We start from the raw sequence: 26,678 nt of genomic DNA, 5'->3' as shown, positions 1-26,678 counted from the left end.
ATAAACGGATGCTAATCCACAGGGAGTTCCTGTGGGGAAACAACCTGTGCTTCTGTTTCTCGTGAGCATTAGCATCTGAAGGAGTAAGTAGAGAGGGGTTCGTTCACCATGCCGCTGGGATGAGCCCGAAAAAGCCAGCCGGCTTTTCGTGGTTCATGGTCAGATGAAGTTTAGCACCGAGCAGCGGGGAGGTAATTACTAACATATTTCATGTTTTGATACTAATTCTTGTTTTGCTTTTTAAGTATTTATACTTTCCAGCAGACTTTTAATACATGAGTGTGGAAGGCGTTTATATCTGTGGTGCGAGCGAATGGTGATGGATCATGTATCCTGCTCCTAATCCACTCAGAGTGGTACTTCTCCGTCCTCTGTCCAAACTAGATGCACAATTCCTTTTAAAGTAAATTATTTTAGACTTCCCAGAGACACCTTTTTAAAGGGCCGCTTGCTTTCACAAACACGTCCAACAGGAGCTCTAAGTGCCACTGGCGGAGGCTGGTGGTACGGGTAACAGGAGATGACCGTGCGTGCGCAGCCTCCGTGGCCATCAGGCCGGGCACGCGTGTCCAGACCACAGGGCCGCCCTGGGCAGGCACGTCCGGTCAGGTGCGCCCCAGCAGCAGCCTCCCCACCCTCGTTTCAGCCAGCAGGGGTCCTGAGCTGCATCGGTTAAGCGTACGGACGCACCACAAGTACGTGGCATTTGTGGGCAGCTGGCTCCCCGGGGCCAACGCCCGTGGCACACGCTGAAAAGCGACAGCACTTGCCTTCGCCCCACCAGGGAATGTGAGCGCACTCACTGAGCAACGCTGGCAAGGCTGCAGCCTGTGCCTCCTTCTCTTCCTCCTGGGAACTGACGAGAATCCGAACCCCGCAAAGGCAGAGGTTTTGTCCGTGGCCGTTGAGGGCGTAGGGCCCTGCTCATTCCTACGCGGATGACTTTTAAATTCCTGGCCATGGCTTGCCCAGAGCGGCGGCACATGGCGGTTCCGGGTTTTGAGGCCACCTGCCCCCGGAGGGTCCGTGTGGGTTTGCACCCCCGCCCCGTGTTGATGACTGCACACAGCGTTCCCAGCCCCTACGTCTGAAAGCAAGACCAGATCCCGTGAGACTCGTGGAGTCTCTCTGAGGATGCGGTGGAGTCCACCGAAGCCTCCCGAGTCACACATCATCTTTTCTCTCTCCCTGAACGGTCGGGGGCCCCCAGCCCAGCGGTGCTCACAGGAGGCCTGTTAGGAGCGCGTGTCCAGGCACTGCTGGTAGGACCCTGTGGGTCAGCCCGCCTCCCTCCATCGGCCTGGACAGGCTGGGAGTCCACGTTCCTGACGGGGCCGCACACGTGCCGGTGCCCTGAGGGCAGGTGCTGTGGAGTGCCAGCCGCTGGGTCCCCCCACAGAGTGGTTCTTACCCCCCCAGGGGAAGGCCGCATGCTCTTATGAGGAGCCGGGCTAACTTCCATAGTCCAGATAGAAGCACCTCCTTGGAGACGCGATTTCTTCTTGGAACCAAGTCTGTTAGGTGCAGGCCTCGAATTTGTGCCTGTAGCACCTTCCTCTATTTGCTGCATTACTGTCTCTGGTCCCTCTATCCTTCCAGGCCGCTGGGGTCAGAGAACCTGCTTCTCAGAGGAGCGACGCTTAAGAACACTGAGAAGATCTTCGGTCAGTGTCTCGGTTGGCTAATTAGTACTAACAGCTTATAAAGTTAAGGTGCACAGAGCAGTTAAAGTCCACAGTGCTGCCACAAACGAGCTCTCCGTGCCCTGAGTGGACTCTGGCACCAGTGAAAACCCGTGCTGAGGATGACGAAGCAGTGAGGTCTCAGGGTGTCACTTGCGTATCAAGTGCCTGTAGTTTTTGACTTAGAAACATAGAGTCATGTCCACGAGAGAATTCACAGTCTGTTTCCACAGCAGATTTCTCTCAACGCCTGCATATCTTTGGTAACGTCTCCCATTTCTGTGGGTTATGTTTGTTTTTTAATTGAGACAACTTAAAAATATACACATGTGCCCCGTTGTCAGAAAACCCAATATCTTTTTTTTTTTTTTTTCCAACATTTATTTTTTGGGGACAGAGAGAGACAGAGCATGAACGGGGGAGGGGCAGAGAGAGAGGGAGACACAGAATCGGAAACAGGCTCCAGGCTCCGAGCCATCAGCCCAGAGCCTGACGCAGGGCTCGAACTCACGGACCGCGAGATCGTGACCCGGCTGAAGTCGGACGCTTAACCGACTGCGCCACCCAGGCGCCCCTGAAAACCCAATATCTTAAAACCTGAGCTTCAAGAAAAAGTAGAGATTGATCTCTACATGGGAAAAAAACAAACATTTCTTTTTTTTTTTTTTTAATTTTTTTAATGTTTATTCATTTTTGACAGAGAGACAGACTGTGAGCAGGGAAGGGGCAGAGAGAGAGGGAGACACAGAATCCGAAGCAGGCTCCAGGCTCTGAGCTGTCAGCACAGAGCCCGATGCGGGGCTCAAACTCACAAACCGCCGAGATCATGACCTGAGCCGAAGTCAGACACCTAATCAACTGAACCACCCAGGCGCCCCTAAAAAAAACATTTCTTTAGTCTGAAGAATCCTGTTGTGGAACTCTTTTTATGAACAGCTAGGTTGCCTAGTGAAATTTAGAATACAACTTTTGTCCAAACTTCTGTATTTACTGCAGCTGTGTGCAGCTTCCTGCGTGAAGGCAAGGTTAGCCTGTGTTATTGTTCTAACTGCTGTCTTCTGCCTTGCAGGTGTTGCTATCTACACGGGCATGGAAACCAAGATGGCATTAAATTACCAATCAAAATCCCAGAAGCGATCTGCTGTAGAAAAGTAAGTGTCAGTACCCCTTTGTTTGAAGTGCGTACAGCTCCATGACCTGGAACCATCATGAGCCCCTGTAGACATGAAAGCATTTTCCTTCTGGCTTCATTAGTAATTCCTTCATGGTCTCTAGGGAGACAGCAGCACCGGGCATTTAGACAGATGGTCTCAATCTGCGGGGCAGCAAATGGCTGCATGCGTTCAGCCTACGTCTTCAGGCTCCCTCCTGTGGACACCTAGAGTCCCAGCAGCTCCTCTCACCAATCCATGGAAACGTCAAAATCGGGTCACTTTCAGCTTTGGGGTTGTTGGAAACCGTATGTTTTTCTGAGGGAAACATAAGCAGAGAGAACAATCTTCCTTTCGTTAAACAGTAAAATCCTTACCATCATGAGTCAAGGACAGTTGAATTTGTGAGAAAATATGGCCCAGAATGTTGTCTTACTTTCCTTTTGTTCAAGTGCATCCTTCACTTGGCGGTGGTTACAAGTTATTCCACACGTTGGGGGTGGGGGGGTGGTGGACTTGGGGATCTTTGGGAAGACTGTCAGGTGTCTGCTGCCTGCCTCAGGCAGGTTGGTCTCAGAATGTGATCCTGCCATCTCCGTCCATCGACTGCTACACTGAATATGAAAGTGGAGATTTGGCTCTTAATAAGCAAGAATGCTCTGTTTCCAGGTGTTACCTTGATGAATAGGTTTCAGAAATAAATACTGGAAACTCAAGCCTTCTTCACAAGATCCGCTGAGCCATTGGCCAGGGATTCAGCCTTTTTCCTATTCGGAGGGCATTTCTCTCCTGCCCCAGTGGTACTGGGGAACTCACTGGTTGGAGCTTAGTGGCCGAAGGGTGGACATCTGGGTGTCTCTGAATCTTGGACTCCCGGACCGCACAGTCAGCAGTGTGGCTGCATGAACTGCCCTCTCCTGTTCTTGAGACTTTCCCTGTGGCCCCAGAATCACACGCCAGTGCAAGCTTCTGTTCTCATGGTGACCGTGCCAGGTGATGGGGGCGGGGGGGGTGGCTCACACGTTGCTCTGTTTCCCGGCCACGCATTTGGCTTGAGGTCCATCAACTGTCTACACAAAAGCACTATCAACTGTCATATAAATAAAGTTTAAAAAACCAACTCTGCTGTCATGTTTCATGAGTTACAGGATGCATCTGTGAGAATGAACTAAAATGGAAAAGTTTTCATCGGAACCGTTCTGATAACACACCCGCCCCAGATGCCTGGGAACACAGCACGGAGGGCAAGCAGGTCCCTCGGGAAGCAGTGACTAAGTATCATTGCTGTCTTGTGTTGTAGATCCATGAATGTGTTCCTCATTGTGTACCTCTGCATTCTGGTCAGTAAAGCACTGATAAACACCGTCCTCAAGTACGTGTGGCAGAGCGAACCGTTCCGAGATGAGCCGTGGTACAATCACAAAACCGAATCGGAAAGACAGAGGAACCTGGTACGGAAAGTGCGTCCCTTTGTGGCGACCAGACCGCCTGTGAGCCATTGTTATGGCAACATGGCAGGAGAACAGGAGGCCTCGGTTGGTGACATCTCTGTCCTGGAGGCGTTCACTGATCTCAGGCTGTGTCAGTGGTCTCTCCCTGCGGACCGCACTCGCCCCCGAGCGTCAGTGGTCTCCCCCTGTGGACCGTGCTCGCCCCTGTCTTGGTTGGGTACTGGAATGTATACTCTGGAGAGGGATTGGCCCCCACAGTGAATTCATTAGGGCAGCACCGTAAACATTTCCAGAGCTTCTAGAACCCAGCACAGTGTCCTGTACTTAGAGACTGTTCAGCAAATGCTCAGTGAGGATCATGAGGCAGATGGGGCTGACTTACGGAGAGACTAAAGAAAGGAGGAACATGTCAGTTATAGGAAAATTATGGTAAGAACTGATTGCATTTCCCCTTGGGGTTCGGGCTCAGTTGCTCATGTCTATGAAAACCTATTTTCCCTAAGCCACGAGTTAAAATCATTTGACCGAACCTTCTCCACTTAAAAGAGTACTGTTTTCTTCCCTGAGTTAACACCTGAGCTATGTGCCTCCAGAACAGGTAGCACTGGGTGCAGAGCGGGGCCACGTGCGGGTCCAGAGCAGAGTCCTGCCTCACCTGTGTTCAGTTGGATCTCCCACGGAACTAAATGGCTTAGAGATCAGAACAAAACTGTGCAGAGAAGTCCTTTCTCCCAGCCTTATTTCTGGGGCTGGGTTATTACCAAGTAAGTTTGGAAACATGTCAGAGTCTGGAAGCAAGTGTGGAACCCTCAAAACGTGCAGTTTCCCGCCAGCTCTTAGGAGGCAGGCGCCTGTCTCCCCCAGTGTGACTATCTCACAGGTGACCTGCCCCTTGTCCCCGCCACCAGTATAGGCCTTCTTCCTGTCTGTGGCCCTCACGGTGCTAAAGTCAGGTGACTGGCCACTAAGCTGTGCCTGCCCCCAAATAATGTGTATCTTTGGATTTGAAATAAACACCTTTATTTACAGATAACACTGGCGCGACCTGAAGGGAACGCTAAGTGTCAGATCTTCGTGGTGTTGGTGATGGGACGCGGGAATCACGCGGGGCTCTCTCAGTTCCTCAGGGCATTCACGGACTTCCTGGCGTTCATGGTTCTCTTCAACTACATCATCCCGGTGTCCATGTACGTCACGGTGGAAATGCAGAAGTTCCTGGGCTCGTACTTCATCACCTGGGATGAAGACATGTTTGATGAGGACACAGGCGAAGGGCCTCTGGTCAACACCTCAGACCTGAACGAAGAATTAGGACAGGTCAGTGTGTGCGGCGGCCTCTTCCCCAACTTGTAGATGATCGTGCCCTCCGTGCTGTGTTCCCAGGCGTCTGGGGTGGGTGTGTTATCAGGACGGTTCCGATGAAAACTTTCCCATTTTAGTTCATCCTCACAGATGCATTCTATAACTCATGAAACACGGCAGCAGAGTTGGTTTTTTAAACTTTATTTATATGACAGTCGATCGTGCTTTTGTGTAGAAACTTGATGGGAAATCAGCTGTATTAGCTGTTTGATGAAAGCTCACCGTGCGGCTGCAGTGCTGCTCGTTCTGGCTTTTCATGCCATGAAGGCAGGGAGACCGTGTTTCACAGGCAGCGCAGTCCGCTTTTCTGGGTGATTCCCTTTCCTCAGTCTGAAGATGAGCAAAGAGACACCTCCGAGTGTCCGTGGCTGGGTGGATTGCAGGGGTCAGACACCTCATTGCACACTGTTGGCCCGAGCTCTCCGTATCTGAGCTGCTTCGTCTGTGAAATGGGCCTGATACCTGCCCTGCCCAAGTGCAGGGCGGGCTGAATGGGGTGTTGGCCGGTGTGCATTGCCGCTCAGGGCCGCCCAGAAGAGGGGCAGAGCCCGTGCACGCCCATCCACCGGCCCCACAGCTCAGCTCCATCGCTGTGCCCCAGCCTGACCCTCTCCTGGCTCTTACGTCTTGGGAAAGGGCATTTGGTAAATGGTGGTTCGTTCATCTTTGAAAAGAAAAAGGAAAAAAACAGGAAGAAACTTGGAAGATTTTTGCAAAGAGGGCCGTTTTAGACTGGCAGCTGAAATCCACCCCCTACAGAACAGCAGTCTGCAGTAGATGCACAGACTCAGGTGGGGGCCTGCAGCGCTCCCCCCTTGTGTCAAGGGGGTCTGTTCCCGAGAGAGAACTTGCTGGTTGGTGAGCATGGCTCTCAGGGCATCGCTCCAGTGTGTGCCACGGCCCCGGGCTGGACTCCGGTGTCACACAGCCACGCAGAGCCCCGGCCCGCTCACTCAGCGCCAGACCAGCTTTCCCTCTGCACATTCACACCCTCGGTAACATTACCTGGTGTATTTTGTGTGTTGCTGAGAAATTCTCAGAGGAAAGCATTTCTCTGTAACAAGAAAAATGTCGAGTTTACTACGGAGAACGTATCTGGCTCCAGCTGTCGGACAGCACAGGGGCCCCGGAGGTTTGTGGGAAAGCTTCAGGAGATCGGGCCTCCTGAAATAGTCATTATCATCGTTGGTCCTCACTCTGAAAAATGTCAGATGTCGCTTACTTCCAGTAACACAGCCGCCCGTGCCCGTGAGCCCTCACAAGCGGGCGCCTTCCTGTCACTAGTTTTCCAGATTGTGGGGAGAGGCCTGGCAGAGTTTTGGGTGTTTGGATGACAGGTGGTTTAAAAATAATTCAGGGGGGTACTGCTGTGTACTTACAGTTTACTTGAGTCAAGCACACAGGGGAAGGCATTTTCTGCGGTGGGATTAAGACACAAGAGAACAGGGGCGCCTGGGTGGCGCAGTCGGTTGAGCGTCCGACTTCAGCCAGGTCGCGATCTCGCGGTCCGTGAGTTCGAGCCCCGCGTCGGGCTCTGGGCTGATGGCTCAGAGCCTGGAGCCTGTTTCCGATTCTGTGTCTCCCTCTCTCTCTGCCCCTCCCCCGTTCATGCTCTGTCTCTCTCTGTCCCAAAAATAAAAAAAAATAAAAAACGTTGAAAAAAAAAAATTAAAAAAAAAAAAAAGACACAAGAGAACATTTTGCTGAAAAAGGCACAGCATGAAACATGTAGCCGGTTCATTACCTGTCTCCTCTGCTTCCCAGGCTCCTGCACTTTACTGCCCTTAAACCTGCCTCCCTTGCGTGTCCCGCGCAGTGAGCGGGGACTTGCTCCTCCAGCCAGCGGGGCTTGGACGGCGGGGATCCCCACGCTGTTCCACTGTCCAGAATTCTACGTCATTCCTGATGAACATGTACCCGAAATTGATCCAAGTTTAGGGCTTAAAACTGGGTATAGTTTTGTGTCTGAAATTTGCTCTGTGCTTTTGTTTGAGTTCTGACTGGTGAACTGTCAGTGGTGTGGTGAGTTTTGACCTCCCAGACCTCAGAGTGAGCTCAGGTTCATTCTCCCTGCATCCTTCATTTTCTCATACCCCCGCCCCACATCTGTGCGTACAAACAACGGGAGCCGAGCTGCACCCAGAGCTTCCACCTCCAGACCCAGAGGAAGGTGCTCACGCGGCTCCGACGGGACTGCTGGCCTCGGCGGGAGGTAGAGGAGGCTGGCTCGCCAGGCGCAGGGTCCAGCGGCTCCGGCAGGGTGGGGGGTGGAGCCCGGGAAGCCCCCTCCAGGTGGAAGCGGGGCTGCACCGGGGTCTGACCCGTGAGTGGCACCTTCTCTGTGCCCGAGGCCGCGGGCCCCTGGCCAGACCTGCCCAGCGCAGCCGTGTGTCCGCAGGTGGAGTACGTCTTCACGGACAAGACCGGCACGCTCACAGAGAACAACATGGAGTTCAAGGAGTGCTGCATCGAGGGCCACGTGTACGTACCGCACGCCGTCTGCAACGGGCAGGTGCTCCCCGATGCCTCCGGCATCGACATGATCGACTCCTCCCCGGGCGCCGGCGCCAGGGTAGGTGGGCATGCCCCAGCAGGTGCGCTCCCTCGGGGCCGTCCTCTCTGTCCTGAACAGGTTCCCGATCACAGGGTGGGCTGCACCACCTCGTGCTCAGGTCCCCTAGTGACCAGTGTGGAGCCTGTGGGGCGCCGCCACTTCTGCCAGCAAGTCCGGCAGGTCACATCCGTGTGAGAAGCAGCTTTACACTGTGGACAGGCAGGCGAGTGGTGGGCTGAGGGCAGAGGGGCTCAGTGCACCAGGGGTGTGTGCTCACGCACGTGTGCATATTCACGCTCAAGCACATACGCACACATGCATGCACAGAGATGCACACACACAGACACATGCCCCCCCACGCACACGTGCGTTGCACGTGCATAGTACACACACCTTCATGTGTGCGCACACACTACGCTGAAGTGCACATACGTGCCCTTCATCTCAGATGTGCAGGTGTGTACACACACATACATGTGCACACACCAGACTATGTCCCCCACGTGTGCTGCACGTACACACGTGTGCACACACAGACACGTGGCCTTCCTGCTCACACGTGCATTACGTGTACATACACACATGCACAGACATAACTTATGTGCACATACCCTTATACGCGTACACAAGCTACAGTCTAGCACGCATGCGCGCGCACACACACACAATCTCACAGGCACACACGCACACATACCCATGTGCTGTGGCTCCAGATCTCAGCATCTCTGGGAGGTGTTGTGACCCTCACCACGGTCACCATGGTCAGTGAGGAGACCATTCCCGAAACCTTGGTGACTGCAGAGCTCTGTGCAGGGTCACACAGCTCACCTTAGCAGGCTGCACAGTGACGGCCTGTCGTGACCAAGTGCCCCCCCACCTCCTGCCACGTGTGCCTCTAACAGTTTCCGCCTGGGGACTGCGGCTTCCCCGCAGAGCCTCAGAGGGAGGGCCCGGGGTCTGTGGTCATCGTGAGGTGTGCCACCGGCTCGGTGCTCTCTTGGCGCCCTTCTGCCTCAGCCGCACCCCAGGGCCCCCAGGAAGTGGTCGGGGATCCCCAGGGCACACAGGCTCGCAGGGGTTTGGCCCGCCGAGTTCACCGCCTGCGACCTTGACCCCGTCTCCTCCCCTTCTTACTCAGAAGTGCTGGAGAATGAAGAGAAGCCACACACACCCCACCCTTAAGCACCAGAGGGGACACTAACCCCTCCGAACCCCTGAAGGGCGCCCACCCTGCTTCATTGTCAATTCGCCATGTGCTCTGAGCTGCGTCAGCATAGACGTGTGGGGTCTTGTGCTGCACTTTGACAGGAGCGAGAAGAGCTGTTTTTCCGGGCCCTGTGCCTGTGCCACACAATCCAGGTGAAGGATGACGATGACGTGGATGGACCCAGGAAGTCACCAGACTCGGGGAAGTCCTGTGTGTACATCTCGTCCTCTCCCGATGAGGTGGCCCTAGTCGAAGGTATCCAGAGGTACGTGTCCGGCCGCGGGCGGGTCTGGTGCCTGAGGTCCATGCTGTGCGATCCGCCCCGACCACGGCTCATACCGGCATGTCCCGACGCGGTCCCGTGCTGCGGGGGAAGGGGGCTAGATAGGCAGTGCCCTCACGCCCCAGTGCCCCCCATCTCTGTTGGTGGAGGACGGTCCCTTCTGCACACAGCCTGCCGCCGGCAGCTCCCCTGCTACTGGTTGTTACCACTGTCTTAGATGCATGGTTCCCCTTCTAACTTCTGTTGAAGATACAAACAGTCTTAGATGCATTTTATGGCCAGTCTTTTCTGTCCTAAAGAATTGGTGCCCAGGGATGTCAAGCAACTTGGGCAGTGTCACACAGCATAGGGTGCGGGGCTGTCTTCGTAGTTCACTTTGTCTGCTGTTGTGTGAGGTCTGTGTGCCTTCCGCCGCCCACACCCTCCTACTGGGAATTCTGGCTGCCTCAGGACGTGGCCTTCCACAGATGGCATTCTGAGCAAACATGGGGAAGAATCCTTTATTCCAGAGCCACGTCAGGGAGATGTTTCCCCAGTTCCCGCAGCCTACGGCTACTGAGTTAATGCCGGGGGCCCATCGTCCCTCTTCGCTGCCAGTAACGAAAGGGCGTTGAACACTCTCATCTGCTTAGAATCTGTGCATTGTTGACTCATGCGTTTTTCTTTTTCTTTTTTAACTTTGTATCATTTATTTTGAGAGAGGGAGAGAGAGAGAGAGAGAGACAGTGCAAGTTGGGGAGGGGCACAGAGAGGGAGAGAGAGAATCCCGGGTTGATGCCACACTGTCAGTGCAGAGCCCGATGTGGGGCTTGGACTCAAAACCATGAGATCGTGACCTGAGCAGAAACCAAGAGTCAGATGCTCAACCAACTGAACCACCCAGGCACCCCAACTCATGCATTTTCCCTGTGCAGTTTGAGTGGTGACTTCAGGCATGTAAGTTGTGTCAGCGGGACCTTGATCAAATGTGCAAATTCACACACGTGCAGAGGAGCTCTCTCCTTGGACACGAGGGCTCAGAAGGGAAAGCTTGTGCAGTCACATTAGAAGTCAGGACGGGCTTTCCTGCCGGTCACTGTAGACACACTGCTGGGGCGAGTGGACACCCTGTTCCCATGGTCCTGTGGCGCCCTGGCATCGTCGTGGCCACCGGCTGTGTTCAGGTGGCAGTTCCACGTCCCCATCTCTCAGCTCCTGGTGCACAGAAGCCACGCCCCTCTCTCTGCACCATAGCACCTGGCACACAGGCAGCTCTCAGGCTGGCAGAGGAGGGGTGTTACAGGTTACACACTCTGCGGGCTTGATGACTGACTGCTTGCTCTGGGCTGTAGTTTCCTCATCAGTAAACTGAGAGGGTCATTCTGGAGACACCGTGTCCCAGGATCCTTGTGATTGTGACATGGCTGCCGTGGCTAAACAGCCCACTGATCAGTGGGCAGAAAGGGGTCGCCACCCACGGGCCGGTCCACACACCTGCTCCTGTCCTCCTGACACCCATTAACACCAGTACGAGGGCACGATAAGTCACAAGGCTGTTGGCTCTCGGAGAATTTCTTGAGATGGTGAATACGTCACTGTGATAACTTCCTAACTCTGCAATGCAGTTTACAATCTCTGTTTTGCCAGAAGTATTTCTTTCTTGAAAAGAACGCTTTCCCCAAACTTAAGTAACGTGTAGAGGAGGAACCTGGGGACTCTGGCTAAGCTCCGCACTTGTGCGCTTCTTTGCAGACTCGGCTTCACGTACCTGCGGCTAAAGGAGAACTACATGGAGATACTGAACAGGGAGAACGGCGTGGAGAGGTGAGGGCCGCACGCTGGGGGAAGGACTCCTCCACACGACAGCTTTCCCGGGGAAAACCCAGACCCTCTGTCCTCCCACGCCTGCCTCCCCTTCTTCTCCGGAGAACCCAGGACCGTCGCCCACTGGTGGGGAGGTTAGGAGTGGACGGCCAGAGTGGAGGCCGGCCAGTGCCGCGGCGCCCGGAGGGTCTGCCGTGAGCCACCTGACATCAGGCTTTAGCACGAGAGTGCCCTCAGCTTCTAACACATTCTGACACTCTCCCAGCCGCTGTCTGCCTGCCTGCCTGCCTGCCTGTCTGCCACAGGGAGTGGCCACAGTGGTCCCGTGTTCACACAGCACCAGCCCCCGGGCTGTGGGACCCCGTGGCCTGCTGAAGACAGTCTGAGCAAGGACGCGGTGGGTGCTGGTGCTTCCCGTTCTGTCTTCAGTGACCACGTGTGCTCAGGGTTGGTGGCCATGTTGTTCTGAGATGCCTTGTCCCAGAGACAGAGGGCGTGTCTTGAGTCTTGACTCGGGGCTGCTGGTCTCCTTTATAAACACAAACGTGCGGTGATGGGCACGGGGAAGGACAGGTGGCAAAGAATGTGACACTGGGTGGTGACAGCCTCAGAATCCCCCGAATTTTTTTTTTTTTTTAATTTTTTTTCAACGTTTTTATTTATTTTTGGGACAGAGAGAGACAGAGCACGAACGGGGGAGGGGCAGAGAGAGAGGGAGACACAGAATCGGAAACAGGCTCCAGGCTCCGAGCCATCAGCCCAGAGCCTGACGCGGGGCTCGAACTCACGGACCGCGAGATCGTGACCTGGCTGAAGTCGGACGCTTAACCGACTGCGCCACCCAGGCGCCCCAAGAATCCCCCGAATTTTATCGTTCCCTTGAGCAACATAAACCCTCGGGTCAGCATAAGCGGTGTACCCCTGACCGCTCTGGGCTGGCCGCGGGTCCTGTGTTGGCACAGGGGGCTTGTGCCCGCAGCACTGGGGGCTCCCGGGGCCCTGCCTGCCGTCCTGGCTCCCTCCGAGGTGGCAGGTGGGCTTCCGCAGAGGGGTTCTCCTACAGCTTGCCCTCCCCACCCCCACAAGCTGCAGCTGGGGTCTCTGGACCCTGAGGAGTCTCCAGAGACGGTGTCTGGGGTTGCTGAATTACCTTTGGTATTTCAAATGCCAGCAGAGATCGTGGTCTTCTGATGATAAGACTACAAGCCAATTAAATATTGGTTTTCTTTGTTTTTTTTTTTTTTTTTTCAACGTTTATTTATTTTTGGGACAGAGAGAGACAGAGCATGAACGGGGGAGGGGCAGAGAGAGAGGGAGACACAGAATCGGAAACAAGCTCCAGGCTCTGAGCCATCAGCCCAGAGCCCGACGCGGGGCTCGAACTCACGGACCGCGAGATCGTGACCTGGCTGAAGTCGGACGCTTAACCGACTGCGCCACCCAGGCGCCCCTGGTTTTCTTTTTTTTTTAAATGATTCTTATTAACTGAAAGGACCCTGGTTTATTGTCCTGGGTTGGAAGCTCTGATAGTATCTGCGTGTCTGTGTTCCGAATCCAGGAAAGTGAATGTGCCTTTTGTTTGGGGAACGGACTCCCTGGGCACCTACACCTTGGGCTCGGGTTGAGGGGTCCCGTGCGTAGGTCCTGGTGGTGAGCACACGGGAGCCTGGCCTTGGGGGTGTTGTGCCAGCTGTGAGGAGCAGAGTCCCCCCACTCATGGGTCCCGACTCCATGAAGGAGCGGCCTGGCCGGGAGGGACGGGGCAGGCGTGCAGGGAGGGCTCTCTGGACGCGGCAGAGGACACCCCGGATGTCCTGCTGAGCAGAGGCGTGTGATTACTTAGGCTCACAGGACTCATGGGGCAAGGTGCATGTCAAAACCAACTTTTAATCTCTTTTTCAGGTTTGAATTGCTGGAAATCTTGAGTTTTGACTCCGTAAGAAGGAGAATGAGTGTGATTGTCAGATCTGCTACAGGTAGAAATGTTTTTATCTTCCATTTCCTCAACTGCACAACGTAGCGGGTTTATTCTGATGCTCACATCCTGTAGCAGCACGAGGACTTAAGCGTTTGTTCGTTCTCTTTAAAACAAAAAGTTGCCGAACCCACTGTAGGTCCCGTATCTCCTCACGCCCCAGGCGCCCGGCCCTCCTCCTGGCACTCTGCTGGCACAGGAAAGCCTGATGTTTCCCCTTGACCAGCAAGTCCTATGGGGTCTCCTCTCCTTCCTGGCAGCCCCCTCACCGGCAGCCTGGGGTCTCCCACCTGCAGCCCCCGGCTCCTAATCTGCGGCACATCAGTCCTAAAGGGCCCCGAGGACACCTTGCTGGTGGCGCAGCCCCTCCTCCGGTGGCCAAGCCCTGGCTCCCGAGCTGCCTTCCCAGTTGTCAGCCCCCAGCCAACCCTGGACGTGTACATTTTCCACCTGGGGGCCCCTCCCCAGAGGCACCTTTCCCCCTGGGGGCCCCCTTGTTCACTTGCGCTTCTCTGAGGGCAGCCCCACGGCTGCCTTGCAGGAAGCCTTCCCTGGTTGCCTCTGTCGGGGGAGTTGTTGTCTTCTCACCAGCCAACTGTGAACATCCTGAAGACCGAACCCCTACTCACCTCAGCAGGGTACGCACCGCTGCCCTGCTCTCGACCACTCGGTAGATGCTGCTTAATTCAGTGCACTCAACGCAATCGCAATTTCAGAATGGCCTCTTGTCAAAAGATGTGGGATCTTACTCCTTTTTGTAAAGGGTAAAACTAGGTGGTGCCAGGCTGCGTATCTCTTTGGAAAGTTGCCTGGTTAGCAGCGAAACACAGCCATGACCCTGGAACCAGACTCTGAGCCTGACACGCTGATCTGAAGGCACATTGGCGAATTTTGTGTCAGCCAGTGTCCTGACACTCACGGGAGGACCTCGTGTGGGGACTACCTCAACAGGACTGCTGTGACCGTCTTCTGATGGGACCGTCAATGACTAGTTTTCCTCCTTAGGCCACAAAGGACAGTGCGAGGTTGCCGGGACGCGTCTTTTGGCAGGACCCCACGAGTCGCTTCCCAGGGTGCTGGATGATGAGCCTGGGGAAGGCACTTGGCAGCTCTGGGCACTGTCCCTGCATGGTCCCCGTGCCCCTGAGCCAGTTGTCAACAAGGAGGACCGGCAGGGCTCTGCCAATGAGTCTTGGCACCAGGTGTCGTGGGGCGTGAATAACATGAGCACTATTCGTAATGTGTCAAAATGGATTTGGGCACTGGGGTCAGCAGGGTGTGGGAAGCACTCGCCCACAGTGTCGACAGACATGCTCAGGTGTGTGGGGTATGCGGGGTGGGTGGCTCCCCAGCGGTTGGAGCACCTTTTCCAGGGTTGGAGCCTGTCAGAACACCCCAGAACAAAGGCGTGGGACTCTGGGACATGACATCCTCAGTCCTTCACCACGTGGTGTCCCCATGGGAATGTGAAGTGTCGCGGCTGAGTCCCACCTGGAAGGTGATTCAGGAGCCGGCAGGCATGACCTCGCCGCAGGAAGAGAAGCGAGACTTCTCACAGCTCCTGCCCCATCTGCACTTCTTCCTGAGCCACGTGCCCATACGTGCTCCCGGCAGGTGCACTGTGGAGTCCTCGACAGCTGCCACCTCCCTTCAAAGGCGCATCCCCAAAGCTCGGGGAGGAGCTGAGTCACATGAACAATTTTCGTCCGGGGCGTTCACTCCCCGACAACAGCCGCTTCCCTGGGACGACGTCTGCTTGTCCTCCAGGGTCCCCTGCGGGACTGCAGGCTCACAAGGACAGGCCACGTGCCATGTGCACCAGCCTCTGTGCCAACTTGCTTCAAGAGAAGTTTGAACAATTAAATGAACTGTTCTTTGGGTAGTAACGCATCCCTGGAGAGAATGCTAATTGCACTGGTTTTACAACCTAACGGGTTTGGGGGACCGTAGCCCCCCGGCCAGTTAACGGCGTGGGCTTCCTCCCGGGGCCATGGACATGCTCACTGTGCTGCGGGTGCCTCACTGTGCGTTCACTCTGCTGGGTTCTTCCTGCTTGTGGACAAACTTGCAAGAGCAGGATCCAGGAGTGGTTCCACGTGCTGCCTGCTCCTGCTTTTTTGCAGGTTAAAGTTTGATTCACACTCTGGTCATTTTCATGTTGGGGGCTGTCAGTAACCAAGCCCCAAGGCCAAACACATCCCTGGTGGAATGTATCGAGCGATTGACAAGTTAAGACAGTGGGAAATTTAAGCCACTCCCGAGCCAGTGCCTTGAGTCATCATGATTTTTCTAGAAAAAAAAGCGGGAACACATCATTATGTCGTCTCGACTAGCATTATTGCCGTGAACCATGTCTGACAACTTGCACGATTAGCTGGAAGACATGTCTGGAGTCAGGAATGGGTTCTGCCCCCAGGCTGGTTGTGGGCCAGCCCAGGCCCCACTCTTCCCGGCTCGTGATAAGAACCCACACAGTTGGTGGGCGTGTCCTGGGGATCTGGCTCCCTGCCCCATGTGGCCCTGCCCAGCTCCATGTGTCACCAGACACCATCTTTTCTGGCTGTAGGCTGACTTTAGCTTTAGTTTCAGGGCTTTGGTGAGCATAAATTGTGCTGTGTTTTAGGGGGGGTTTTAATGTTTATTTTTGAGAGAGAGCGAGAAAGCACGGGTGGGGGAGGGACAGAGAGAGAGGGAGACACAGAACCCAAAGCAGGCTGCAGGCGACGTGGGGCTTGAACCCACGAACCGTGAGATCGTGACCTGAGCTGGTCAGACACTCAACTGAGTGAGCCACCCAGACGCCCCTGAATTGTGCTATTTTACATGTTTTCGCTCTGTGTGCTGGAGGGAGTCCTCTCTGGCATCAAGGGGATGAACCTAGCTGGGCTCCGAATGCCACACTTGAGCTCAGGCACCCTCATCCAGGTTCCCGTGCTGTCCAGCCAAGCGGTCTCACTAGCTGTCACCCCAGGGGTGTGCCCTCCCCACGGCCCTTTCTCAGCTGCCCCCCTAGGAGCAGTGGCCGCCCCTCCTGGTGCCTCTGGACTTGGCTTCCCCTGAGGGCCACCAGTGTCTAGGAATTCCAAGACCAGCCCCAGGCTAGGATGTCTGCGCTTCCTGTCTAAAGGCGGGTGACGGAGACAATACCAGTCATGGCCGCCGCTGCTGTCATGGACTGACCTCACGGTGTTTCAGGAGCCGCATGCAGACAAAGCTGGCCTAGCTGTGTGCTGTGTGGTTTTTCGGGCCAGGAGATTCGTGGCTGGAAAAGAAAGAGCCCCTGGGTGCCAAGGGCCTGTTGACCAGAGCGGCACTTCTGTGTTGTTGATCTCTTCATCTTGGCTGGAGAGCTTTTCTGCTTCCCTGGAAGAGGAAATTGGTTTATCTCAAGGGCAGGGAAGCATGTGTCTCAGCACCAGGGTGTACACGGTGGGGACATTGATGTGTCGGGGGCATTTCACAACAGATGTCCCTGTGGTCTTGGTGACGTGAAGGACAGCAGGATGCCCACCTGGCCAGGCCGAACCAGACAGAGGGCAGTGACAGTGGTGGCCCGTCCTGCCGGGAGGCACAGAGTCCGCGTTGTAGCGCGTGGCTTCAGCTTCCCCGACGGCGCGTGTTCACGGGTCTTGGGAAATCCCTACGATGTCTCAGCACTTGCGTCCCTATTTTTGTTTCTTAACAAAAGCAAATGTGAGAAAGGGTCTAGTCTTCTCTGCGTTGTGATTAAGCGTCTTTTTTTTTCTCATTTTGTAGGAGAAATCTATCTGTTTTGCAAAGGAGCAGACTCTTCAATATTTCCCCGTGTGATAGAAGGCAAAGTTGACCAGATCCGTTCCAGAGTGGAGCGCAACGCGGTGGTGAGCTGGTTGGAGGGCTGCACAGTTGTCCCACGCTGGGTGGGGGGGGGGGGGTGGGAGGCTGGCTGCCAGCGTCCTGTTCTGTCCCGCGTGTGCCTTCGACGGAGTAAAAACCTGGCGGTGCCGCTGACCTGGGTACCTCTGGGTGCCCGCCACCACCGCCCCCCTCCGGCACCCGACTGGGCAGGCTGCGGCTTGTTTTTGTTGTGAGGTGGGGCTAGCGGTGTCAGGGGGGTCAGAATTTAAGCACATCTGTGGTGACTATGTTGGGATCCTGAGGATTTCTGGTGATTCGCTTTAAGACTCGTGCTGATGCTTTCCCTTGTGGTTCTCCTGTGTGGTTCCCCCTGCGTCTCGTTCTGAAGGGGGTCGCTCTGCCTGCTCCCACCGCGCACAGCCTGCCCCATGGAGGACAGCAGTCCGAGCAGGAGCGTGTGTGTCCTTGAGACCACCTGCAAACCCTCAGCCAGGGCTTTGTCCCCACTGCAGCAATCCACAGAACGTGACCTGTAAGAATCACTAAACCACGGAGTTTGGGCCCCAGTAACCTTGGAGAACGGGTCCTGAGTCTTCAACGCCACCTCCACTTCACAAGTAACGTCATAAACGTTCCACGGTGCTCACACAAGTGTCCACGTTTATCGAACTCGATGTCATAGCATCAGACATGTCTGTGACCGGGAGGTGCCTCTGTGCCCTGGGCATGCCCGCCTGGCTGAGCACTGCCGTCCAAGTGCGCGACTCCACCTTCAGGTTCCCGTGCAGGTGCCTCCTAACGCCTGCCGGCCGAGCAGGGCAACTACACCAACCGTCAGGAATCTGGCGGTAAGCTGCAGGTTTGAGAAGGCTGAGCCGTGTCGCTGCCCAGAGGCGAGGATCCTGTTTGTGCTTCTGTCTAGCGCCCGAGGGCGCATGTACACCTGACTCTGGGGCGACGCGTGTTGGTACAGGTGTGCCGGTCACCCTGAGGGGCAGCGAGTCGCTTTGGCACCAAGTCTGAAGTGGCGGGAGGCCTTGTTCCCACGACAGATGGCCGGGACGCTGGCTGCGCTTCTGGGCACAGCCATCAAACAGGACTGGCTCTGCGCGCACAGTTTTCCCTGCACCCAGGATGCTGATTTGGTGGTACTCCTGCCCTTCTGGGGTCCGCCGTCCAAGCCCCTCTTCTTTCAGGGGGAGGGGGCCCACGGGCCGGAACCCCGCACGCTCCACCGAAACAGCGGCTCAGTGCGCCTTGGAAACCCCCGACCTCAAGACAGCGGTTCCTTGTGGGAATCATCGTGGCCCCGGCTCCTCCCCCGAAGCGGTGCCCACAGCATGGATGTCACGGTCCTTCCCTCGTAGCCTCGCCTCTGGCGTTAAGGTTGAGCCGGGCCACCTGCATCTCACAACTGCCTTCAGACGGTGCCGGACTCTCCCCCTGGGCGCATCAGGACCGTGCTGTCTGCGCCCACAGACACCGTCCCTGGCAGCGCGGCAGGCATGGCTTCCCAACTTCCCTCTCCACACACGGGTGGCTTCTCCCCGTTTGGGGCCGTTGTGGAAACAGCCGTGTTGTGTCTTGGGACGGATGCGTGTTCCCTGGTGCTCTGGGAGGCCGCTGTCCCCGTTTCTGTTCTCTGTATCTATCTCCTCTTCTGATGGCGTGGTCAGGCAGGCGGTCCCAACCTGCTCTGACGCAGCGACCCTGTTTTGTGCTCAGGCTGCTCCAGGCACTTGGGTCTGTGGGTTCACGGGTTTCTTTTTTTCTTTTTTTTTTTTTCAACGTTTATTTATTTTTGGGACAGAGAGAGACAGAGCGTGAACGGGGGAGGGGCAGAGAGAGAGGGAGACACAGAATCGGAAACAGGCTCCAGGCTCTGAGCCATCAGCCCAGAGCCCGACGCGGGGCTCGAACTCACGGACCGCGAGATCGTGACCTGGCTGAAGTCGGACGCTTAACCGACTGCGCCACCCAGGCGCCCCTGGTTCACGGGTTTCTTAATCAGGTTGGGGAATTTCCTACCCAGTGTGTCTTCAGGTGTTTCTTCCGCCGCTGCCTTCCCAGGACTCCAGCTGGGACTCCCTGGCTGCTCCAGTGCTCCCCAGCTCTCTTCTTTTTAAACCATCTTCTCCCTCGTCGTGGGTAGTTTCTGTCATCCCGTCTTCGCTCCCACTCACATCTCGAGCAGGGTTTCATCAGCCACCCTTCCTGCCCGGAGATTTCTCGGATGTCGGGCCTTTGTTCCATGGGTGTCTGTGTGTAACTTGCTGCCGTCCGTTACATGGTCATAGTGGCTGTCTCATGGGCTTCTCCTAGTTCTGACCTTGCTGCCGGCTTTACTTCACCTCAGTTGAGTGCTTAATGTCCTCATTGTGGGTAGTGCTCTCTGCCCCTTTGCGTGTGCTGGTGGCCTTTGACGGGACCCGGCCTGAGGACGCTGCCTTGTTAGGTGTGGGGTTGCCCTGTGTTCCCTCCGGGCACGGATTTGTTCTGGAAGAGGCTCACCCTGTTCAGATGACGGCTTTAGCATGCGTCAGGTGCTGTCCTGTCCAGTGGTGCCCTGTGGACTGGGGTCTCCAGCCTGACTTCTAGGACCGCTTTGCCCCTTGACCTGACCATTCGTTCCTGGCACTGGGGGTCCCCTCACATGCTCACAGGTCCTCTGCAGACTCAAGGGGCTGCCATGGTCACTGTCCCAGGAACCCCCCTACTGTCCAAGCCTGAGTGGAGGCACCTATAGGGCCACTGCATTTGTGACTCTACGTTGAAATAATGTGGAGTCCCAGGGGGCCATGGAGACAGTGTGGAGGGTGCCCTGTGCCCTCCCCAGTGCCCCATTTCTTCGAATCTTCCCGAACTGGAGTGTGGTATTAGAGCCCGGGGACAGGCGTTGGTCCAAACCGTTGGTCATTATGTCACTTGAGCAGTTTCCTGGCCCACCGCGCAGGGGTGCAGAGTCACACTGCCCCTTGCCCAGGCCAGCTGCCCCTACCAGACCCAGATGCCCCTTCGCGGCCCCTTCCAGGCCCAGTCGCCCCTTCCCAGCCCCTTCCCGGCCCATCACTCCTTCCAGGCCCAGCTGCCCTTTTGAGACCCCTTCCAGGCCCAGCCGCCCCTTCCCAGCTCCTTCCCAGCTCCTTCCCAGCCCCTTACCGGCCCCTTCCAGGCCCATCACTCCTTCCAGGCCCAGCTGCCCTTTTGAGACCCCTTCCAGGCCCAACTGCCCCTTCCCAGCTCCTTCCCGGTCCCTTCCTAGCCCCTTCCAGGCCCAGTGCCCCTTCCAGGCCCAGCTGCCCCTTCCCAGCCCCTTCCTGGCCCAGCCGCCCCTTTCCAGCCCCTTCCCAGTCCCTTCCAGGCCCAGTCGCCCATTCCCGGCCCCCTTCCAGGCCCAGTCGCCCCTCCCCAGCCCCTTCCAGGCCCAGCCGCCCCTTCCTGGCCCCTTCCAGGCCCAGTCACCCCTTCCCAGCCCCTTCCAGGCCCAGCCGCCCCTTCCCAGCCCCTTCCAGGGCCAGCCGCCCCTTCCCAGCCCCTTCCAGGGCCAGCCGCCCCTTCCCGGGCCAGCCACCCCTTCCCGGCCCCTTCCAGGCCCAGCTGCCCTTTCGAGGCCCCTTCCAGGCCCTGCCAACCTCGGTCTGTTTGCCATCTGCGGCTTTCATCATTAGGAGTGTGATGTAAATAGAACGGTACTGAGTGTGCCTTTCTGGTGTGTCGGCACCTGGTCCCTGTGCGAGCCGAGCAGTGTCCACGGCACACAGGCACCACCTTCTACTTCTAAAGTTGGAGGCTGTGAGGGTGGTTGCCTCCATTCTGCTGAGATGTGTGAATATGTGTCACCGGATGGACGCTCCTGTGCCGAATCCTTGCCTCCAGGGGTAAATCCCACTTGGTCCTGCGGCGTAGGCCTCTGGGTGTGCTCTTGGATTCATCTTGCTGGTACTTTGTGGAGGGTTTTTGCATCTGTGTTTGTAAGACGTGGTTCTTTAATTTTCTCGTAGTGCATTTGTCTGGCTTTGCTCGTATATCTATGTTGTTTTGTAGTGTCCGGTGTGTCAGCAGCACTTAGCTGGAGGCCTCCGGAGAGGTATTCTACTCTGTCTCCATGACACCAGCACCGTATACTTTTACAAACAAACGTTTTATTCCTGGAATCTTCAGCCTACAGTTCACACTCACTGTTTGAAGAATTCTGGGGATGACAGAGGCTGACCGCTCCGTGGGTGTGTCCTTCAGCCACGTTTGAAGGTCTTAGAGACTTGAGGCATTTCCTGGTGGTGACGGACAACTTGAGCTCATAATCTGGGAACTCTTTTAAAAAATCTTACACACCAAGATTCTGCCAGAATGTGGACCGATTGTAGAAGGACTCTGGCTCTTTTCCTGGGATTAGGCAAGTTGGGGCTGAAAGAACAAGGAGGCAGACAGACCAACCAGAAGTCGTCCTCAGAGCATCAGGCAGACCTTTGTGAAGGTTCACTTCCTCGGGATGAGAAGGAAACAATGCTTGATGGGATCGGTGTGGCCCTTCAGGCACCGACTGAGCCTCGCTGGCTGCTGGCATGTGTTCTTTGTGGTGACACCCAGACTTACCATCACAGTAAACCCACTGTCTCAGATTCTGTTTCTCTGTCCTGTGGACCCATGAGGTTCGATAAATAACTGAGCATTTTTTCCTTCAGTGGGTGCTAAGTCTGTGTCACAAACTCCCCTGTGTAAAAACTGTTGCTTTAGAAAAATCACTTGATATTTACAATAAAATAAAATTGCAAATCATGTTCTGAAAAAAGTTTAACTCTTCATTTGTCGAAATAAAAGAAGAAAGGCTTCTCTTCCCAGGGTGTGGGTGTGCCTGCTTCCCCTGCGTACGTTGAAGTTTTGTAACCTGTGATGATTGTCTGTGTTTAACGGGGATGCAATTCAGCTGTAAGTGACTGATCCCTTTGAGGGCTGGCTGATAGTTCTTCTAATTAGAGGGAGGGGGTACTGGGAGAGCTACTAGAAGACAGCGTTTCAGCAATAAAGGCTGCGTTGTATCCCACAGGAGGGACTTCGAACTCTGTGCGTTGCCTACAAAAGGCTGATCCCCGAAGAATATGAAGGTGTTTGCACACTGCTGCAGGCCGCGAAGGTGGCCCTTCAGGATCGTGAAAAGAAGTTGGCGGAGGCCTACGAGCAAATAGAGAAAGACCTCATTCTGCTTGGTGCCACGGCTGTTGAGGACAGGTAGTGGACACGCTGTGTCTTCAGGAGAAGGTGGCTGTGTGCTGTGGCATCGGGGCCCATGGACGCTCAGGGGACGGGCCACTGCACCTGATATCCTCATGGGGACATGTGTCCACATTGGGACAGGCAGGCCTTGGGGTGGTGTCACTGGGAGGTCGTGACTGGACCACGTTGTAATTACATGAATAAGGACCCTGAAAGTCACACTTGGCCTAAGGGACAAGTTGGCATTTTCACATGATGTCAGGGTAGTCAAGAGAGGGGGTCATTTTTAAATTATTCTGTAGAGTCCATCAGTAACTAATTCTCTTCCTAATTTGTCACTAGTCCTTTCCAAGTTCAAGTGACACATTTTAGATCTTAACGAACACAGTGTATTTGTCATTTCTCATTGAAGAAATTTAGAACAGTGGAGTAGAATATTGCAGAAACCACTACCAATAACTGGTGAGATTGCCAACCACTACTTTCCCATACTCGGAAGGAAGGGCTTCTCAGCCGCCACCGCTCTGTGACGAGGCTGAGGCGAGCTCAGGCCTCGCGCACGGACACATGGGCGTCTCTTGCTGTTGTGACTTGAGAGAGTAGCAGGAGAGGAAAAGAAAAAATACCTCATTTACAGGATGAAGCAGAAACTTTGCGGGCATTTCTTGGAAGTTTACGTCCCATAAAGTTTCAGAGTCTTTAAGGTATAAATGGACCCAAATTTAAGTCCTCACTGGAAACCTACAATTCCCAGTGTCTTTAACGAGCACTCGGTGACTTCCCAATCTTGACAGGGTGTTGGGGGATGTGTTTGGCTTTGATTTTGTGTCTGTAACTCCTTCCCTGACTCTGGCCAGACCAGGGCCTCAGGCACCAACACAGGAAACGTAGCTTGTGCTCAGGACCGGAAGTACAGGGAGAGGAGGGTCTGGATGGGGGAGCCGCGTCTGCAGACCCTCATGAGGGTCCGGGGAGCAGAGTAACTCTGTGGGGAGTCGGGACCTCGAAAACAGAGTAGATGCCCAGGGGCAGGTGGGCGCCAGTGGCTTTGAAGTGATGATATTCAGTTGCAAATCATTTCCCTAGAAACCCTGACCGACTCTGCTGAAAACCAAAGAAATTAGAGATGTTTTCTCTTGTCTCTGGACTGCTGAGGTTGGATGGGCTAGAGGCCTTAGCAGGGAAGCTTACCCCCGGTGTAATCGGGTCACTCCAGTTAGAATCCTGTCTGCCCTTTTCATCCAGTCCCGGACAGGGTCACGGCACACTACTTCATATGCCCGTCGAAAGCCCAGACTCTAAAATCTGGGAAGAATGGCGGGGCCCAGATAAGGCAGACGTGGCTTTGAAACCAGGCCTCCAGGCCCAGCAAGATCCTGACCAATGTGGTCAGAGCCGTGCAACCTTGTACACATCGTGTAAACCCTGTGCGCTCTGGGTTTGCGCGTAGAAGGGGGTTAATTATGGAGGATCCCCTGCTGGCATTGTCGGTATCACACATCGCTTAGAGGCTCCAGCATGACCAGTGGCAGAATTCCAAGTTCACCCCAAAGGAAAAGACCGTGACACTTACTGACCACCTCTTTTCCTGACCCCGTTTTTTCTGGTCAAGACTTTGTTGGTGGTTACGGTCCTTCTTGTAATTGATTAAGCCCTCTGTAAGCGGGAAGTCCCAGCTAGACAGTGCCGGCTTACCTGATGGGAATTGTGCACGACAGACGCTTAACTTGATACGCCATGAGTGTTTGTCTTGGGAGTTAGGAAGTGCTCTCCTGGCAAAAGATATCCGCTTATCTGGCCCTTCCTGGTAAGATGACAAGCTAGTGGCCTGATGCTTCTTAGTTTTGGGCCAACAAAGATAGCTTCACGGGTCGCAAGTCTGAAACTCTCGGCTTCGATTTGCCTTTGTCACACGCACAATTGCGGGTCTCATCTTTGCTCAGGCTCCAGGAGAAAGCCGCCGATACCATCGAGGCTCTGCAGAAGGCGGGGATCAAAGTCTGGGTCCTCACTGGGGACAAGATGGAGACGGCGGCCGCCACCTGCTACGCCTGCAAACTGTTCAGGAGGAACACACAGCTGCTCGAGCTCACCACCAAGAAGATAGAGGAGCAGAGTCTGCACGACGTCCTGTTTGAGCTGAGCAAGACCGTCCTGCGCCACAGTGGGAGCTTAACCAGGGACAACTTCTCAGGGTAGGCGGTGCCCCATCCCCTCCACTAGCAGGGCCCGGCTTCGGTGCCCCTGTGGACCGCATGGGTCTGTCCCTGGGCATCATCGCACGTTCGTGTGGTCACCGTGAACAGCGGGATGAGGCCAAGGCTAGTTCTTCATAGTAGCTGTGACGTGTCTTTCTGCAGAAGAGGGGTGTGTGTGTGTGTGTGTGTGTGTGTGTGTGTGAGTACGCATGAGTGCACATCTGTGTGTGTGTCTGTGTGTATCCATGTCTGAGTGTGTCTGTGTGTGTGTCCATGTGTGTGTGTCTGTATGTCTGTGTGTGTGTGTATCCATGTCTGGGTGTGTCTCTCAGTGTCCACGGGTGTGTCTGTTTGTGTGTCTGTGAGTACGCATCTGTGTGTATGTCTTTGTGTTTCCATGTCTGAGTGTGTCTGTGTACGTGTCCCTGTGTGTATGAGTGTGTGAGTGTGTGTGTGAATGTGTCTGAGAGTATGTCTCTGTGTGTGTATTTCCATGGCTGAGTGTGTCTCTCTGTGTCCATGGGTGTGTCTGTGTGTGTGTGTGTCTGTGAGTGTGTGTGTGTTCACTTTCAAACTTCTGCTGAAGGGTGCAGAAGGGCCTGATTGTAAACCACTGGGGTGGGATGGTTCTCATCTGCCTGTAAGCCACTCGGGGGCTATATTGTGGATTCCTCAGGGCATCTGCCAGAGCGAAGAGAGAAATGTTAATAATGCGTGCTTGTTTGCTAAGAGAAAACAGGATATACCTGAGAGTTGTTTTTTCCAAGGATGCTCAGCATTTTATTCACGTCTTAACCCACGCTGTCCTTGCTGGTATCAGACCCATGATCTGCGGTCAGAGGGCATTCGAGTCCTGTTAGGTTGTCATTAACGTAGTAAAGCTCTCATCACCTGCAAATGTTAAATGATTCAGAAGCAGAGCAAAGATGTTTCCCTCCACCTGGTCTGTGGGTCCCCCTCTGGGGGGAATGGGGGTGTTCTCGTAACGTGGAAACCTAGCAAAAGAACCCATTCTGACTATGCTCCTCCCAAGCCCTGTCCTCCAGACGGGATGCCCGTAGAGGTCAGCTGTGAGGCCACGGCCCCGCCGCCGTAGTGGGGCTTTGGGGATAAACACCGACCTGTGCCGGCCACGAGATGTGCACTCTCCATCTGTTGTGGAAAAGTGCTGGAACAGGCATGTGAAACCACAGTGAGAACTCGTTGTTTGCTCTGCCTAGGGGGCATGAGAATGTTTAATTGAAACCCAACTTTAAAATGTGCTCAAGGGTGTCATGTCTGGTACTCTAGAGGCTGCTGGTAAAACCGGATTACCACTTTCTTGATCCTTCGATCATCAGTTTATAACCTCTGTAGATATTCGGAAAACTGACGTAGTCTGGTAGAATCTATGGACCTAGCTACTGAGTCACGTCTCTGGTTTGTGTGATTAAACAGACTCTCGGCGGACATGCAGGACCACGGTCTCATCATTGATGGAGCCGCGCTGTCTCTGATCATGAAGCCCAGGGAGGACGGGAGCTGTGGGAACTACCGGGAGCTCTTCCTTGAGATCTGCCGGAACTGCAGTGCTGTGCTCTGCTGTCGCATGGCGCCCCTGCAGAAGGCCCAGGTGCGGCCCCAACAGCCGCTGGGGTGGGGGTCAGCGCCAGGAGCTACTGGTTCCAGCCAGCTCTGATTTGTGATGGGGGGTGGGGTATCTTTTTTTAATGTTTACTTATTTTTGAGGGAGAGACAGAGAGAACACAAGCAGGGGAGGGCAGGGAGAGAGGGAGACACAGAATCCGAAGCAGGTTCCAGGCTCTGAGCTGTCAGCACAGAGCCCGACTCGGGGTTCAAACCCATAAATCACGAGATTGTGACCTGAGCCGAAGTCGGATGCTTAACCAGCTGAGCCACCCAAGTGCCTCTATAGTATTATTGTACAACAAAAAATACACATTTTAGCCGAAAGTATTCCCTCC

The 26,678-nt window shown here is 55.0% G+C and overlaps 1 protein-coding gene across 10 annotated transcripts in view; it reads left to right on the top strand.

The window, feature by feature from the left end:
• ATP11A (ATPase phospholipid transporting 11A) overlaps nt 1-26,678 on the top strand; it is a 123,730-nt gene that overhangs the window by 75,087 nt on the left and 21,965 nt on the right. For all 10 annotated transcript variants that reach the window (XM_086708222.1, XM_086708226.1, XM_086708271.1 and 7 more), the window contains exons 9-20: nt 1,600-1,664; nt 2,752-2,833; nt 4,134-4,284; nt 5,404-5,601; nt 8,045-8,218; nt 9,509-9,672; nt 11,422-11,493; nt 13,396-13,469; nt 17,225-17,328; nt 22,350-22,531; nt 24,460-24,711; nt 26,152-26,326. In XM_086708222.1, coding sequence (XP_086564348.1) covers nt 1,600-1,664; nt 2,752-2,833; nt 4,134-4,284; nt 5,404-5,601; nt 8,045-8,218; nt 9,509-9,672; nt 11,422-11,493; nt 13,396-13,469; nt 17,225-17,328; nt 22,350-22,531; nt 24,460-24,711; nt 26,152-26,326 — 1,693 coding nt within the window. The remainder of the gene's footprint in view (nt 1-1,599; nt 1,665-2,751; nt 2,834-4,133; nt 4,285-5,403; nt 5,602-8,044; nt 8,219-9,508; nt 9,673-11,421; nt 11,494-13,395; nt 13,470-17,224; nt 17,329-22,349; nt 22,532-24,459; nt 24,712-26,151; nt 26,327-26,678) is intronic.

This window comes from Puma concolor, chromosome A1, assembly GCF_028749965.1.
Source record: "Puma concolor isolate L17-30 chromosome A1, mPumCon1.1.hap2, whole genome shotgun sequence".
Classification (NCBI taxonomy): Eukaryota; Metazoa; Chordata; class Mammalia; order Carnivora; family Felidae; genus Puma; species Puma concolor.
This window is presented reverse-complemented; position numbering and strand designations above follow the sequence as displayed.